The 17,544-nt window shown below is 45.3% G+C and overlaps 1 protein-coding gene across 2 annotated transcripts; it reads right to left on the bottom strand.

Moving 5' to 3' along the window:
• Positions 1 to 1,127: 1,127 nt before the first annotated feature.
• Positions 1,128 to 17,530, bottom strand: ACKR3 (atypical chemokine receptor 3). Of its 2 annotated transcripts, none has more exons than XM_028702928.2 (2): positions 17,378 to 17,530; positions 1,128 to 2,972 (listed from the first exon to the last, which is right to left on the bottom strand). In XM_028702928.2, exon 2 carries the CDS (start codon positions 2,943 to 2,945, stop codon positions 1,851 to 1,853), a length of 1,095 nt encoding a protein of 364 aa, XP_028558761.2. In that variant the 5' UTR covers positions 2,946 to 2,972; positions 17,378 to 17,530; the 3' UTR covers positions 1,128 to 1,850. The 2 variants fall into 2 exon arrangements, with proteins under 2 accessions (XP_028558761.2, XP_028558753.2); XM_028702920.2 differs by lacking the exon at positions 17,378 to 17,530 and adding an exon at positions 16,578 to 16,664.
• Positions 17,531 to 17,544: the final 14 nt, after the last annotated feature.

Here is a 17,544-nt window from a genome sequence, read left to right as displayed (position 1 = left end):
ACTGGAAGACTCCCAACCAAGTGAGAAAGTCAACCTCTTGGTTGCTTGATTTGTGATATTTACTTCATGTGGTTGCTGTAGGGGTTGTGGTTGCTGTCCTTATGGTACGGTTTTGACTGTAATCATTCAGTGAAGAGAAACCTCTGACTTCTGCAGTGTATAAACTCTGCGGCTTAGTGAATGCCACAGCATGTCTAACTACAAAATGAAGCATTAGCATTCAAAATACAATGTTTAGAGCATCAACATGCGGATGTAAAAACAGCAAGTAAAAAGGACAAGTAATTTGGAGTTACAGATAGGTAGCCGTGTTGGTATGCCATAGTCAAAACAAAAAAAATTCCTTCCAGTAGCACCTTAAAGACCAACTAAGTTAGTTCTTGGTATGAGCTTTCGTGTGCATGCACACGAAAGCTCATACCAAGAACTAACTTAGTTGGTCTTTAAGGTGCTACTGGAAGGCAGTAATTTGGAGTTTACAAATTACAGAGAGGCAGCCATGTTAATCTGTTGCAGCAAAAAAAACAGAACAAAAAATTGTGGCACCTTAAGGACTAACATATTCGTTAGTCGACACAAAATTTAAAAATTCCTTCCAGTAGCACCTTAGAGACCAACTAAGTTTGTTATTGGTATGAGTATTGAGTATGAGTATTGGTATGGTATGACTTAGTTGGTCTCTAAGGTGCTACTGGAAGGAAATTTTTATTTTGTTTCGACTATGGCAGACCAACACAGCTACCTACCTATATTTGTTAGTTACAGATCAACACTTTGAAGAGTCTTGAGGCAGGTCCGGAAGGAAGGAAGGAAGGAAGGAAGGAAGGAAGGAAGGAAGGGCTCTTTCCCTTGGTTTCCTGCACTGACCATAGTGCAAGCCGTGGAGGGGGAGGCCGTCAGAGATAGATAAGGCCCTTTATTTCCAACCTCTGGGAATCTCACGGGAAATCTCACAATCCTTTGGAAGGGAACCTGCCTTGTCTACTGCTACCATGGTGCAGATGCTATTGGGAGGTAGACGCCACTGTCCACCTCTAAAAAGAGTATCTGATTAGTCTTCCTTTGCAGAAAGAGATGTAAAAATCATAATGTAAATGTAAGATAAATAAATGAAATGCTACTCCTGCTTCGTTTTCAAATATATTTATTTTTTCAAAAAATAATTTACAAATAAGGAGATGGGACACTGAATGAAATAAGTGTGTGAGGGTTTTGAAACATATCTTTACACAATAATCACACGGTATAATGAGCATTATATATTTTTTAAAAATCTAGATTACAACTATATTGCCACAAAAAAATTGCCAAGGCCATCTCAGAAGAGAAGAACATATATTTTTCATTTAACAATTGTTATAAGTACTACTCTTACAACAGTAAACTGAATGGAATTCTAACATTATAAGGACAGCATTCTATATTTGATGACAAGAAGCTTCAAATGCATGATTAAATATATTTGATTTTCCAGTATAACTGCAAAAGCAAGAAAATAGAGGTCTGCTTTCTTTAAATACACACTGTAAAAATGTATACAGTGAAGTCAAGGTAGCTAGGGAAAGGGCTATCTGTTCCCCAACTGGGATATAATAAAATAAGGAACATCTTTACCACAACATAGCTTTGTTTACTATATATTTCCCTCCCACTCCCAATAGCATAACTGAACTGTGTGGACTAGCTAATGGCAGAAAAAACACAAGAAAACATTTAAAATGCAGTATTTTGGTGGTACATGATTTGTTCCAAAAAAAAAGCACAGTCATGTTTGTATTTGTATTATATTAGGTCAAATTTATTGTCCAGCTAAAGACAGAGCACAGAAAAAGTCTCTTGTGAAGCTGTGATCATTTAGCATTTTGTTCCAGAGCAGAGTACTCCATTTCCGATACCCTGGAAGTATCGATTAGTTTGGTAAGGCCTGTTTTGGCCGAGTACTTAAAGATGAACGCCTTCATGAGCTCATACTTGTAGTTTCGGTTGATGAAGCTGTAGAGTATGGGGTTGACGCAGCAGTGAACCAGAGACAAGCACTGAGTGACGTGAAGAGCTGCAAAGAGGAAGCTCTCCATCTGGCAGCTGAAGGGAAGGAAGTGGAAGGTCAGCAACAAGTCAAGCAAGACCACGACATGGTACGGCAGCCAGCAGACCAGAAACACAATGACGTAGGAAAAAATTATTTTCCCGTTGCTCTTCCTCTCTTGGTCGCTGGAGGCAGATATGGCTCTTGCCAGGAGACAATAGAAGATGGCAATGATGGGGAAAGGAATGACAAACCCTAGAATGACAGAGCTCAGTTCCATGCTAGCCAGCCACTCCTTAGCGTTCTCCTCCGGGTAGACAGGGCGGCAGTAGGTCTCATTGTTGGAGGAAACGGTCTTCAGGTAGTGGGTATCAGGGATAGACACAAAGAAAGCCAAAAGCCAGACCAAGATGCAGATGCAACGGCGGATCCTCTTCTTTTTAACACTGCTGGAGGTTGTGAAGCAGGCCACTGAGAGATATCGATCCACGCTCATGCACGCCAGGAAGAAGATGCTCCCATATAGATTGATGGAAAACACGAGGTGAGTGATCTTGCAGGTGAGCTCTCCCATGTTCCACTGGCTGTGCTGGACAAGGGAGACCACCCAGACTGGGAGGGTGATGATCACACACAGGTCGGCAATGGCTAGATTGAAGATATAGAGATGCGTTTCGTAGCCAGTGGTTTTGGCTTGGAAGTTCATCCAGACAACCACAAAATTGGCCACTAAGCCTATCATAAATATAAAGATATAAAAAATGGAGAGGGTGTAAAGCAGGGCATTTCTGTTGAGCATAGCTGGGCATGATAAGGAGTCCACAGTGATGCAGTCTCCACTGCCACAAGTCAAGTTGGTTTCAGTGAAATTCTCCCCTTCCACATGTTCAAATAGGCTTGGCAAATCAATGGTATTCATAGCTGGTCGATCTGGGATGGAGGCAGCCTAAGGCAAAGCAAAGAAGCAGGAAGAGAAAGGATAAGCATCTTGGTTTACAAAAACAGCCATTTTTAAACAAATGCCTTCATCCCAAATAACCTGACCACCAGTCCAGAGACACTTTGGGCACTGAATGTTTTGGTTAAGTGGCATCTTACACAACACCCTTCAGATTTTAAACATACTTCTGGAAGGGGGGGACCACCATTGCCATAAAAATATTCAGAAAACAATAGTAAGGAAACATTGGCATTTTGTACACTTTTTCTTTAAGTGACAGTTCTGCTGCACTGCAGCCTCTGGCTATAAGATACACGAAGACATCAGGGTTAAATAACTGCTGGGTGTCTGTTATCTATAACTTAAATCATACAGCTCTCAATATAATCAATGTATCCTATCTGCTTACCCTAGTAGTTTCAAAACTACAATTCTAGGCTAAAGGGTTAGCCTGCAATACTCAGGCTTCCCACGAGAATAAACCCATCAAAGTGTCTGAAAATTGCTGGCAAACACTGTCATCCCTTGCTAAGCACTAAAATCAAATCTTGCTGGATGGAGCCATCAGTTTATAGTGTTCAAGGCATTTACAATTTTAGTGGGATTTTTGATGAGGCTGCATAAAATTGAGAACTGTAGTGCAATGTTTGCCCAGTAAATCCCCAACCATTTTTTTCTAAATAACCTTGGAGAAAGCTGTTCAAAGACAGCAATCTTTACATTAAGTCAAGTGGCAGTTTGGGATGCCATTAAGGGTGGCAAGGCTGATGACAGACAGATCTGATCCATGACATTTTCACTGGAAAGTTCTTCTGCATTAAGTTGTGTAGACATGAAGAGAAGCTGGGCAAGACCACAGGTGTTCATTAGTGGAAGAAGAGGTGCCATTTATATTTCATTGTATGAGGCATCATCGTGCCTTGGGTTGGCCCTAAGCAATTTGAAAAGGCAAAAGTTACTGCTTCAGAATTTGATATCTACCTACCGCAACAGCCATTTGATTTTCCACACCCTTTACCACATTTATCATGAGGTGATGGTGGTAGCAATTATTTAATGTATTTATCTTGGGTTCTCTTCGCACAGACTGAATGGTTTGGCAAAATGCTTTTTTATAGTATTAGGATGAGTTTAATACTATGTTCCTTTTCACACAAAGAAGTCGTGAGAGCGAATGATAAGAAGAACACCATACTGGATGCAAGTACAAATTTAGAGATCCAGTTATGTGACTGTTCTCACTACTTGCCCAAGGTAAAACACACTAGTCAGAAGGGCAAGGCCTGGAGGTTCTTTCCCCACAGATTATAGTCAAAAACTACTGAAAATGATGGATAAACTACTGATAAAATTATTCAAATTTATGTAGCACTTTCAAAAACTATTTGTGCTGGTGATTATTAGACCATTCTGCAGCAACTGTATTTATAGACTAATTGCACACTTTGTGAAGAAGTACTCACACTTGCTTCTCCCAAATTTGCAGGCAGTTAATTTCACTAGGGACGCGGGTGGCGCTGTGGGTAAAACCTCAGCGCCTAGGACTTGCCGATCGCATGGTCGGCGGTTCGAATCCCCGCGGCGGGGTGCGCTCCCGTCATTCGGTCCCAGCGCCTGCCAACCTAGCAGTTCGAAAGCACCCCCGGGTGCAAGTAGATAAATAGGGACCGCTTACCAGCGGGAAGGTAAACGGTGTTCCGTGTGCGGCTCTGGCTCGCCAGATGCAGCTTGTCACGCTGGCCACGTGACCCGGAAGTGTCTGCGGACAGCGCTGGCTCCCGGCCTATAGAGTGAGATGAGCGCACAACCCTAGAGTCTGGCAAGACTGGCCCGAATGGGCAGGGGTACCTTTACCTTTACCTTTAATTTCACTGGATGACCCTGTGCAATAGTGTTTTGATGAAGACCAGATTGGTTTTTATATAGTTGGTCTTCCTTTCCATATCATTTATCAATGATAAAACTTTTTTTTTACTTTGATTGCTTTTCTGAGATTTATATCCCACCATTCCTCCATGATGCAGCTAGTGGACTCACAGCTGTCCATGGAGGCGCAGGTCAATTCTGTGTCCAGGGCAGCTGTTAACCAGCTCCATCTGGTACGTACGCTGAGACCCTACCTGCCCGCGGACTGTCTCGCCAGAGTGGTGCATGCTCTAGTTATCTCCCGCTTGGACTACTGCAATATGCTCTACGTGGGGCTACCTTTGAAGGTGACCCGGAAACGACAACTAATCCAGAATGCGGCAGCTAGATTGGTGACTGGGAGTGGCCACCAAGACCACATAACACCGGTCTTGAAAGACCTACACTGGCTCCCAGTACGTTTCCGAGCACAATTCAAAGTGTTGGTGCTGATCTTTAAAGCCCTAAACGGCCTCAGCCCAGTATACCTGAAGGAGCGCCTCCACCCCCATCATTCAGCCTGGACGCTGAGATCCAGCGCCGAGGGCCTTCTGGCGGTTCCCTCACTGCGAGAAGCCAAGTTACAGGGAACCAGGCAGAGGGCCTTCTCGGTAGTGGCACCCGCCCTGTGGAACGCCCTCCCATCAGATGTCAAAGAGAAGAATAACTACCAGACTTTTAGAAGACATCTGAAGGCAGCCCTCTTTAGGGAAGCTTTTAATGTTTAACAGACCACTGTATTTTAATACTTTGTTGGAAGCCGCCCAGAGTGGCTGGGGAAACCCAGTCAGATGGGCGGGGTATAAATAATAAATTCTATTCTATTCTATTCTATTCTATTCTATTCTATTCTATTCTATTCTTCTATTCTATTCTATTCTATTCTATTCTATTCTATTCTATTCCACGTCCAGGCAGGTGCGGAATTTATTTGTCTCAGAGGCCTCAGGATTCCCACTCCTCCTTGATGCCAGTATGGAGCTTGTATAAATCTTCCTCCGCAATGGGGGGGGGATTGAGAAAAAGCCGGGGGGGGGAGCAGGTTCCCCACCTCTCCTGCCCTGTATGGCGAGTAATACACCACTTCACATGCACCCCAATGCCGCTCAGAATTGCACTGCAAGTTTTAAGCCTGCCTTCTTGAGAAAGGCAGACTTTACCCCACAACACACTGTTTTTAGCTAGACTCCACTTGTTGAAATATAGGTTTTAATACTCCACATAGTCTTCTAAATATGGGTATATTGCACGTAGATTGTCATGGCACAGTGGTGTGGCTTGCTCATTTTGCTACAAAAATGTGCATAAACATTATGGGTTAGGCAGAAATTCAATAGGTGAAGCTTTTTCACAGAAGAGAGGGACAGTGGTGGTATTTTATGTAGTCAGAAGTGGAAAGGCTGGAAGGCTGGAAGTATATGAGAAAGTGAGGAACAGGGAAGTACCACTGAGAGCTAAATATGTAAAGAAAGAAAAAGACTTACAATTGAGACTTCTCCAGAATGCTTGGCATTTCTTTCAGCTTTCTAAGCATTTAGAATAAAACTAACTGAATCTCATTGCTATAAATATATTGGAACTGAGAGATCTGAAGCAGCAGTTATTACGAGAATCAGTCAGGAAGAGAAATGGCTAAAAGCCTTCAGAAACTACTCTTTTCTGATTTAACAATGGTTTTATCTTTGAGCAACTCCAGCAGGTTGTCTTATCCCCTTGTAATCATTTACATTGGCTCAGAAGAGTTCTGAAAATTTAAACTCACGGCACTGAAACCAGAATCCAGCCCTTCTCCTTCATTCATCTCTGATCTCCTTTTGTGGCCAGTCTCTGTGCTGCTATCAGACGGTGGTGGCAACAGACCTAGCAAAGCCTAAAGAGAGATGCTGAATGGCTCCAAGGAGCGCTAGTGCAGTGGTGCCCTCTGGGTGGCGCTGTGTCAACATGAGAGCAAGCGCCTCGTGACCCCCCCCCCCAAGCTCAAAGACAGAAGGCGACCATTTCTTCACGTCAGATCTCACTGCATTCCAGGCACGTGTGCCCAGACACAGAGGCAAAGATGTACAGTTGGGTGCCTTCTGGCCTTGTGGCACAATCACACTTTTGAGCCTATCTCCAGCCAGGTGTATTTCAGTTCCTCAGGTAGGTGGACATGCCATGCCTCCCAGCAACTTTCCTCATTGGCAGCAGTTTCATCAAACAAACTGCTCTCCAAACTCAGGATAGTTTAATGTATTATGGGATGCATGAGTCGCTGAGGAGTGCATGGTATTCTAGGATCTGGAATGTGCCTACACACAGAGAGAGGTGCTGTGATTTGTGCTCCTTAGAGCTTTTCAAAAGAATGCCTGCCACTTACGTATCAGAAGGCGGAAACTTTTAGTAATGTTGCCGGGCACTTCAGAGCTTGGGTAGGGAATCTTAGGCCTGAACGTGGCCTTCCAGGCCTCTCGGAATGGTCCCTGGGGCTGTTACCAGGCCACACACCCCATGGCCATGCCCCCTTCAGAAGCCCTGCTCTGTAGCTCACTCTGTGCTTCTGTGCAACTGGAACTGGCTCTGGGACTCTGGGTTGCCTGGAATGGTGGGGGCGATGCTGAGATGGAGTGTGCATGCTGGGGGCGTTTATAGAAACCACTAACATTTCTTGTACAAGGTAAGAATGATACCTGTCACTCTACTCACCACTGTGGCCCCCAGAAGGCTGCCCATGAAGGAACCTTAGGCTGTAAAAGGTCCCCCACCCTTGACATGGAGATATGGAAGTCAAAGCGCTGGTTGAAAATGACCACACTCGTTTCTTCCCTTTGAAAACATACACAATACAGCCACACCTTTAAGAGTTAGATTATGCATTTCCAATACAGTCATGCCTTGGTTGTCAAAGGCCCTGGAACTCAGACGTTTTGGCTCCCTAACGCCGCAAACCCAGAAGTGATTGTTCCGGTTTGCAGATGTTCTTTGCAGATGTTCAAATGTCTGACAGGGCTTCCATGGCTTTTGATTGGCTGCAGGAGCTTCCTGCAGCCAATCAGAAGCCACAATTTGGTTTTCAAACATTTTGGAAGTTGAACGGACTTCTGGAATGGATTCCATTCGACTTCCAAGGTACGACTGTACTTATTTCATGCAAAGTTGTCTACACCCGCCACCCCTTTTTGGATAGTTGCCAGGCCCAACTTTTACAGAACTTGCCTATTGAACTAGTAACCTGCTCCCTTCCCTGCTTCCTCTGGCCTGTGGGGCAGCGTTAATTTGATTTAGCAAGCAGTTACATGTGGAAGCCAAGAAAGTACTTATCCGGCAGCCTCCATTTATGAACATCTCGGAGCTCCCTCTTCCCCATTAAACATCACCCTCGTAATGGAAAGTCTGGCAAGATGGCCAAGGCGTGCTTCTGCAGACCGACCAAAGACCAAATGAAATCAGCAACACTGGATAAAGCATCCTCCTCGTAGCATCAGGAAGGACTGAATCTGCAGCCATCAAGAGACTGCTTTGGGAATGCATACTGTGGACAATTGAAGCAAAAAAGAAGTCTTCTGAACAGGGGAAGGCAGTGAAAAATTGTGGGCAGCTCAGATGTGGTTAGGGACGCGGGTGGCGCTGTGGGTAAAACCTCAGTGCCTAGGACTTGCCGATCGCATGATCGGCGGTTCGAATCCCCGCGGCGGGGTGCGCTCCCGTTGCTCGGTCCCAGCGCCTGCTAACCTAGCAGTTCAAAAGCACCCCCGGGTGCAAGTAGATAAATAGGGACCACTTACTAGCAGGAAGGTAAACAGCGTTCCGTGTGCTGCACTGGCTCGCCAGATGCAGCTTGTCACGCTGGCCACGTGACCCGGAGGTGTCTGCGGACAGCGCTGGCTCCCAGCCTATAGAGTGAGATGAGCGCACAATCCTAGAGTCTGGCAAGACTGGCCCGTACGGGCAGGGGTACCTTTACCTTTACCTTACAGATGTGGTTATGTAGGAGGTACAAAACCATGACCAGCTGCTTTCTTTTACTCCCTGCTACAATTCAGTTAGTTATAATGAGAAACAGCCCTCATAGTGTCAAGGTAAGGCATGGAGATGGAAAGCTCAACCCTCTCCTCCTGGGGCAGAACCACGGCTGCCTTCCATCCACCTAAGAAGGAAGCAGCTAATAGGAGCTATGCCTTGTCGATCTCAAGATTGGAGTATTGGAGTGCCCTCTGCGTGGTATGGCCTGTGAAGAGAGTTTGAAAACTGCACCTGGTCCAGAATATGGCAGCTTCACCCAAGTTACCCACATCACAATGGTGGACGCATGTTACATCTGCCCTTAAAATACTACACTGGCTACCAGTCAGGTTGCAGGCTCACTTAGAAGTAATATGGTCTGCTTTTTAAAACCTTTCAGGCTCTAATCCAGCCTTTCTCAACCTTGGGACCCCAGATGTTGTTGGACAACAACTCCCATAATCCCTATCTGGCAAGACCATTGGTCAGGGGTGATGGGAGTTGTAGTCCAACAATACCGGGGAACCCAAGGTTCAGAAAGGCTTCTCTGAATTGTCAGGAGCAAAGTGTCTGAATAAACACCTTCTCTTCTATCTCCCCCCAATTTGCAAGGAACACCCCACTCAGAATGCCCTGGTCATCTAGTGAAAAGGACAGGATATTCTTTGTGGTGGCTTTCTCCCCTTCTAAAAAGGCCAATCCAGTCAATTCCCTTTCATCTTTCGAAAAATCCTGGGGTGTAAGGCTGCTAAACTGAAGTTGTTTTTATTAATCTGCTGTTGGACAAACCTATGGATTAATAGTGTTTATACAGACGTTGAATTTTAAGATGCAGTTTAAATGCCCAGCCCAACTGCTTCACTAATTCTAGGGTGTGTAAGGTGCAGCAGCTGTTTATTTCCAAAACACCAACAAATCTATGCCCCACAATTGTCCATTCCAAGTTCTTTTTCTTTCTCTTTCACTTTTCTGCTCCTCCACAAGCTGCTGTAGTATTGGATAACAGAGAGAACAGGATCAGAAAGGGACTAACTCTGCACAGATTTGCTCTTTTTGTCTTATCTTTATGTAAGTGTTTTAAATCTTTCACTGTAAGCTGACCTGATAAGGGAAGTTTAAATACAAAAAGTGAAAATAAAGAGAAGTTGGGTTCTCCAATGTCCTTCCTGAGGACCAAACTAGAAACACGATGGTAGCAAATCTGTTGTTTAAACCCAGAGCTCCCACCATCAGGAAGAAGCTATATTTTAGCAGCAAAGGGGTTGCATGCGTGGAGAGGAGGGTAGCCCTCCTCACATACAAGGTCTGTCCTCCAAACGTCACCTTCTCCACTGCTGAGATCCAGTACGGAAAGTGTACTCAGTTAGGGGGAAAGGCAAATTTAGCCATGGGTTCTATACCTTCTCCCATTGAGCTTCTTTATCCTACCTCCACCGAAACCTGTTTATCTGAGCATAAAGCTCATAGATCTACCATGTCATACCTAGATTGACCCTAACACCATCTGATTTATCTTTCTTTACTGAGATTTTTCACAAGACAGACAAACATCCACACATCATCGACGCTCAGGACCCTGGACAGATGCCACAGAGCTCATCCAGCTTCACAACAAAGACTCACCCACTTCTCTTTGATTTGAGGTAATCCCTTGTTTGTTCATGTCACCAACCCCTGCAATATATTTTAATCCCGCTCTTACTGTTGTCAAATGGTGTTTAACAAGATATTAATACAGAGCGTATGTGTGCTTGCAAGTATTAAAGCTGCATGCTCTTTCAGAGCAAGGAACACCGTTTACCTTGGCAAAGCAAGATTGGTTTTAGTACAGCTACTCAGAATATACTGCCCTCTACTGAAAAAATATATATATCAGAAATTCTGGTACAACCTCTCCCAAGATTTGCAGGTTTCTTTAGTTTTAAAAACAATCAACAGACCATGTGCAGAGGCATATCTGGGGGTTGGCCAGCTTGGCCCCCACCAAAGGCACAGGCCCGGCGGGGGAGGGGACACAAAAATCAAGCCTCTTCCCTCTGGCTTGGAGTGGCTAGGAGACTGCCCCACTGGCTACCTACTCCCTGGCTGCCCTGCCACTGCTCTGGGTGGCTTTGATGGGCACACAGGCACTTCTGGGCGGCTCGGTGGAGGAATCCGGTCACTGGCATGGGCCATCGCAGCAGCCCTCCAGGGTTCTCCCTCCCAAGAGAAAGGCAATGAAAAGCAACACTTTGGAGTTTCTTGTCCATGGTCTCTCTTGGCTTCAGAGGCGTCAATACATCTCCTTGCCAAGGGCACAAGGGATGTGGGGGGAGCACAAATACACCTCCTTGCCAGTGATGCTTAGGTACATCTCTGACAACTGTGCAAAATGCTTCTCAGAATTTTGCATTTTATTTGTGGGCAGAAACATTGGGGTATAGGAGAAGCGCATTTCATGACATTTATCCAGGGGAAACATAAATTCTTAAACAGTTGCTTGAGTGTGAGACTATTAGAAGGCAGTAAAATGACTTCTTTTATTTTCTTCCCTCCCAACTGGGGGTGGTGTTGTTTTGGGTACTGCTGCTCTTGCAACTGGCAACAGCAGCAGCAACCATGGGGGCAACGTGGCCTCCATTTTGAATCCCCCCCAATGTCCTAGATCAAGCATCGTTCCAGGGCATGAAGGGGGTGGCACACAAATAAATGGGGAATATTCAGAGGAAAAGCAGGTTGGTGAGAAAATGAAATGTCTCTGTAAAAAACATTTGCCTAGGAATTTCTGAATCATTTTGGCCCGGTTCTAGATACAGTGGTACCTCTGTTTACAAACGTTTCTGGTTACGCACGCTTCAGGTTATGAACACCGCTAACCCGGGAGTAGTTGCTCCTGGTTGGGAACTTTGCCCTGGGATGCAAGCAGAAGTCGCGCAGCGGGAGGCGCCATTAGCGAAACCGCGCCTCAGGATAAGAACAGTTTCAACTTAAGAATGGACCTCTGGAACGAATTAAGTTCATAACCAGAGGTACCACTGTATCAGTAAACAAACATGTGGCTATCAGGGAATTAGGGCCATCTTCCTCATACTTCATGAAAACAGACTGAGAAGGCCTCACACAAACATTATAGTTTAAAATACATGTTTCCCAAGGGAATTAAAAGAGTGCGGATTTTGTCATGAAACTACCCACGTTACCTGCCAGCAGCACCAATGTCACTTAGTTCTCTACATCCCTGTTCATCACTGCTCATTCACCTGCAAGTCACTAACTGCTTCTGCTGCCGCTGATTTGGACATCTAATGGAATGTCCATGGGGCAGAGATGCGATATTCCTATGCATTCAACTTGTGTTGATACTAAAAAAATATTTAAGTTATACCAACAAGAAAATCTTATTAGCAAGGAAAAAACCATGTCATTTACAACCACACGACTCAGAGAAGCTGGAACTCATTAAAGCAGAGTTTCCCAAACTTGGGTCTCCAGCTGTTTTTGGACCACAACTCCCATCATCCCTAGCTAGCAGGACCACTGGTCAGGGATCATGGGAACTGTAGTCCGAAAACAGCTGGAGACCCAAGTTTGGGAAACCCTGCTTTAGAGCTAGAACCAATTCCTCCGCCTCCCCTCAAAATAAAATAAGTTTAGAATCCTCATTGCTAAGTTTTTAAAAGAGAACGTTTATTAGCATCCTACCCTTTCACCAGGAAGCTAAAGAAGGGAATCCATAAGTTACCCAGGTGGCCTCCCATCCAGGTACTGAACGGGTCCAAACCTGCTTAGCTTCAACAAGGTTGCTGCATCACATGACTTTTAGACTGTAGCCCTGGGACTTCTATACCTTGGGAGGGCTTTCAATTACAGTACTACCCTTTCTTCTTCCCATCTCTGCTCCTCTGACATTCAGTGCAAAAGCAAAGCAAGGAACTTCACAATTGGAATGCAGTATTGGAAATCAACTTATTTATTTAGCCTATTCATCAAAGGGCTTCATCATATCTATTTTAATTTGTCTAGATGTATCTTACCCATTACTTTCCTAATGCTAACTAGCTAGTAAAATAATTTGCTTTAAAGAATTAAGTTACTACTAATACTCTACAATCTGTAAGGACAGGGGTGAGTGGAAAAGAAGTTTCAATCATGCTTAAACTAGAAAATAAAATGTAGTTTTACTTGCTTATATGCAGGATTCTGGCATGTTTGCTTTGACTTGCCTTAATCAGCTTACTGCAGCTGACAGTACTGGCTTATCACCACAATGGAAATAGAAACTGAAAAAGGAATCTCCTGACTGTGTCAAGCACATTAAAAGTAACTTGGTTTATAATGTTGTGGAATCAACAGCTCATTACACTTTAACTGTCCCACTAAAAGCATCACATTCCAACTAATGCAATGAGAATTTCAGTGTGAGTTTTAAGCAAATGTTTTCAAAAAGGAGCTCAGATTGATCAAGGGTAGTGCTAGATCAACACGGTGAAATCAACAATTGGGTGAGTTCCTATTCCCTGGCAAAAGCCATGCCCCTCCTCCCTGCAATGGGATAGAATAACAGCCCATGAAAGAAAAGGATTTAAGCCGATTGTAGGCTTTGTGGCCCCCTGCCAGTGCTCACCCCAGAATAGCAAGGGAGTCTAGCCCAGTGTGCCAGCTGAAACGTAAAACAAAGCAATCTTGACTGTTTGTTAATGAATAGCTCTGAGGTCCTACTGCATGCCAGTCAGAAGTCTCCCAGGACAGGCTCGAGAAACTGTGCTGCCCAGTCTACTTTTATTCTGCAGCCACCTCAGTGTTTGTGTGGCAAGACCCCAGGATGCTATTTAGATGCTTGCATGCCAACAATGCACAGCCCCAGCCAGAAAAGTGATATGCTCAAATCGCCACGGGGATTAGCTGTTGATATTGAAGATCGGGGACAGCCACATCCAAAGACAATTGCAGTAGAAGACCCGTCTGGCTATTGTCTGGGCTTGCTCCAGTAAGCAGAGCTGGGGGGGTTTCAGTCCTCTGGCCAGGGAGACCAGAGCTATTCTGCCCCTTACTCTCGATTTAGAAGGGCAGCGAGAATGGCAGGCTGGGTAACTGTTGTAAGGCTGCACTTAAAGGAACTGCAGGTGGGTTGGATGACAGAGAAATCAGGTCTCTGAAACAGTCCACATCTGGAATCATAGCAGGAAAACAAAGATCTATACAGTCTTCCCTGTTAGTCATTCATCCTCTTCATACATAAAAAACCAAGTCCTTCCAGGCACTTGATTTCCCAGCTCGCCCTTCCTTTTCCTTTGCCCAAGAAAGAATTTGATTCTGTCAGAGGATGTTTGCTGCCGTAACCAAATCACACAGCCAAATAGATCCCCTTGTCCCCTTTGCCTTCAAGAAGCAAAGCGTGAAGGAGTTAAAGCACCCGCCTTTGTTACTGCATAGCTGCAAATTTACTTTTAACATGGCCTTTGGCATTTTGGAATTAATATGCAGAACCCAATTCTGCAAACTTCAAGTCATTCTGCACATTATGGATAATCAGGTGGTAAAATTCAGACTGCAGGATGAGTTCTTATTTTGAATGTTTCCCATGTAAAAAAGTCCTACCTTATACATCAAGGGCTGGCGCTGGGCAAGTCTTTATCCCAATGGCACTACTTTTCTAAACGAAGTGTTTTTTTAAGAGAGGGAGCTTTAAAAAATACAGAACTACACTTGGCATCCGAAATGACACAGTCCAGAATTCTGCCATGTCAGCCTATCATTTCATTCTGCATAAGGAGTAGAATACTGAGCCTATAGTGTTCCTATTACACATTTCTCTCTCTCTCTCTCTCTGCCCCCCCCCCACCTGATTCCACAGCAACATTTATTATGGTTAATATTAAAACAAAGACAAAATTTCTTATTTTATTGGCATAACTTCTGTTGGTCTTAAAAATCTGAAATCTTTAGTCTATCCACTGTTGAAGGGCTTTTAAAATATTCAATAATATTTTCAGAGCGTCTTGATGTTCTTTGTCTACAATTGTTAAAAGCAAAACTCTGGAAGTATTTCTAAGAATCCACCTGACTGCCATCCCAAGCCAGAACCACCAAGTCCAGTCCATCCAAGTGTAAGAACAGGATCTGAACAATTGGATTAAGAGAATTAAATTAGCTCAATGTGAGGTCAAACACATCACTCACTTTTATTAAGCATGCCTGAAAAACAGTAGTCCAATGCCCTAAAGAATCACCTCAAACAGACATGATAAAGGAGCTGTAGAAAAAAATTGCAGCCTATTCTACATCAGGTAGTCTTATTTGTGTTGTTAAGGCTGGGTGCAAACATATGCAGTGTATCTGAAAAACAGACATGAAAGTTGCTCTGTATCTTCTCAACCACCCACAGAACGTCTTAGCTAAATATTCTGAAGTTGTCATTTCCTTTAGCTCTTCTTCCACAAGCTCACAAAGCTATCCTGCCAACAGCTCCCCAACTTTGATTCTGTGACTGAGATCAAGCAAACCAACAGGGCATGAACCCAACTTAATACCATTTTATACCTTCAAAACTAGGCAGACAATATTAGATGGCATGCGATATTGGAAGACATTTATAGGCAATGCTGCTACCTATTAATAAAGTCAATTAAAATAACAGCACGACTCCTTTCTTTCTGGTGTGGTGTCTTGCTGAAGTTTATCAGCTTGTTCAAAGAAAAATGATTCCTTGTGGAAAGTGTCTTTGTGGCACACTTTGCTTCTTCCCCCATCAAACCACGTGACTCTTCCTACCTAACGCCTGCTCTGTTTAGTCAAAAGTTGACAGAAAAAGAACATTTAACATTTCACTCTTTGTAGCTTATTTAATAAAACAGTGGCAAACACACAGAAACATCTGAAATGTGCAAGGCAAGGGAGGAGTCCCTTTCTCTTTTTAAAGAAAACTTGTTCCTGGAACCCTTTGGCAATGAATCAGACCTTCTGCTGGTGGAAAATTCAGGGAAGAGAAACACGGGCCTCTTTGCACAACTCTTTGTCACTTTCCCCTGCAAGTCTGAGACTCAACGGCAACATCTAAACTTACAAACAAAAAGTTGCCATAGCCTTGAAACTTTGCAGAATAAAATATTCTTGGGAATGCCCACTAATACTTTCAGAGGATCATAAAACTTTTAATGAGGCACTCTGACTTTTTCCTTTTAACCCTCATTATCCTGCTTTTAGCAACTAAACAGAGTAACTTTACAACTCCTCGTTACTGCTGAAAGTTACAGGGTGGCTGTTTATTGCCCGTCCCCTGAATGCTTGCCAGCGAAGGAGCTCCGCTAGACTGCCTGACCCCAAGAAATGACAACAACAACACAAAAGCAGCTCTTCTTTCTCCAGGGGTGTTTAGCTTCCTATTGAAACAGGGATCCGCATACAAAAGAGCAGGTGACAAGTTCTCTCGCTTTTCAAAGTGTGGCTTTGTGAAACTTCTGCAGTGTGATCCTAGAATCATTGACTCAGGGAACTGTAGAGTTGGAAGCGACCCCAGGGGTCATCTAGTCCAACCCCCTGCAGTGCAGGAATCTCATCTCAAGCATCCATGACAGATGGACACCCAACCTCTGCTAAAATACTTGGGCGAGTCTGTTCCACTGTCAAACAGCTCCTACTATCAGAAATTCCGTCCTGATGTTTAGTTGCAATCTCCTTTCTTGTAACTTGAAGTTGTTGGTTTGAGTCCTACCATCCTAAGTATGTTTGCTTAGGGTAAATGAGACTTACTTCTCTAATGAGTGTGCTTAGGAGTGCAGTCCTCATCCAGATTCCTGTGATGTGGCCAAAGCATTTCCCCTTGATGTAAATCTCCTTTGTTAACTGGCCTGACTGAGGATCAAAAGCACTGACTGTCGCCCGCAGCCCATTTCTGCTGAGGGTCCCTTGACATGTGCAATGTCATCCCAAAACACCACAGTGCATTTGATGTGCACACCCCCAAGGACATGTGGTCAGCATTGTAGCTCTGCAGGCTGATGCCCTGCACGCTTACTCAGAAGTAAGCCTCACTTTCTTCAGTGTGCATGGTCCCCCCTGGGTCCCTATCGATAGGGCTACAGGCTGCAATTCCAGGCACTTCATTCTTATTTCTGATCTGCCCCACTGACCCACCCAAAATCATGCATTTAGCACGGAGTTTGGAAACGGACGTGCAGCCCAAGTGCTGCAACTCGCTTGGAGATCAGGCTGCCCAGCCGGCAGCCCCAACGAGGAAACTCTCCCGAAGGAAGATGCCCGCCCCGGGACGCCATCCATCCGCTCTGGCGGCGCAGCGACGAGGGCGACGCCGATCCCCGGAGAGGAGCGCGGCTCGGCTGGCCCGGCGCTCCGCTTCTCGCCCTCCCTGGCCACGCGCCCTTCGGGGGCCGGAGCCGCGCTCGGCTCCGCAGACGGAGAAGCGACCTCGCTCGCCGCCGCCGCCGCGCACAAAGACATTCCGGGCCGATGGCCGGCGCCGAACAAAGAAGGCTGGCGGCGGGACGAGCCCGGGCAAGCCGCCCTCCCTTCCCTTCCCTTCCCTTCCCTACCTCGCCGTCTCCGCGCGCCTCTCTCGTCCTCTCGGGGCGCCGCTCGCCAGGCACTGCGCTCTCGGGCCGCCGGCCGCGCCGCTTATATCGGTGCGCGCGGGGCTGGGCCGGGGCGCGCGCGGCGGGAAGGCGCCTCTAGGGGGCAGCTCGGCCCACGGGCCGCCCCA

Source organism: Podarcis muralis, chromosome 1 (genome assembly GCF_964188315.1).
Source record: "Podarcis muralis chromosome 1, rPodMur119.hap1.1, whole genome shotgun sequence".
In the NCBI taxonomy this organism is placed as follows: Eukaryota; Metazoa; Chordata; class Lepidosauria; order Squamata; family Lacertidae; genus Podarcis; species Podarcis muralis.
The sequence above is the reverse complement of the archived record's forward strand: the minus strand, read 5'-3'. Positions and strand labels throughout refer to the sequence as shown.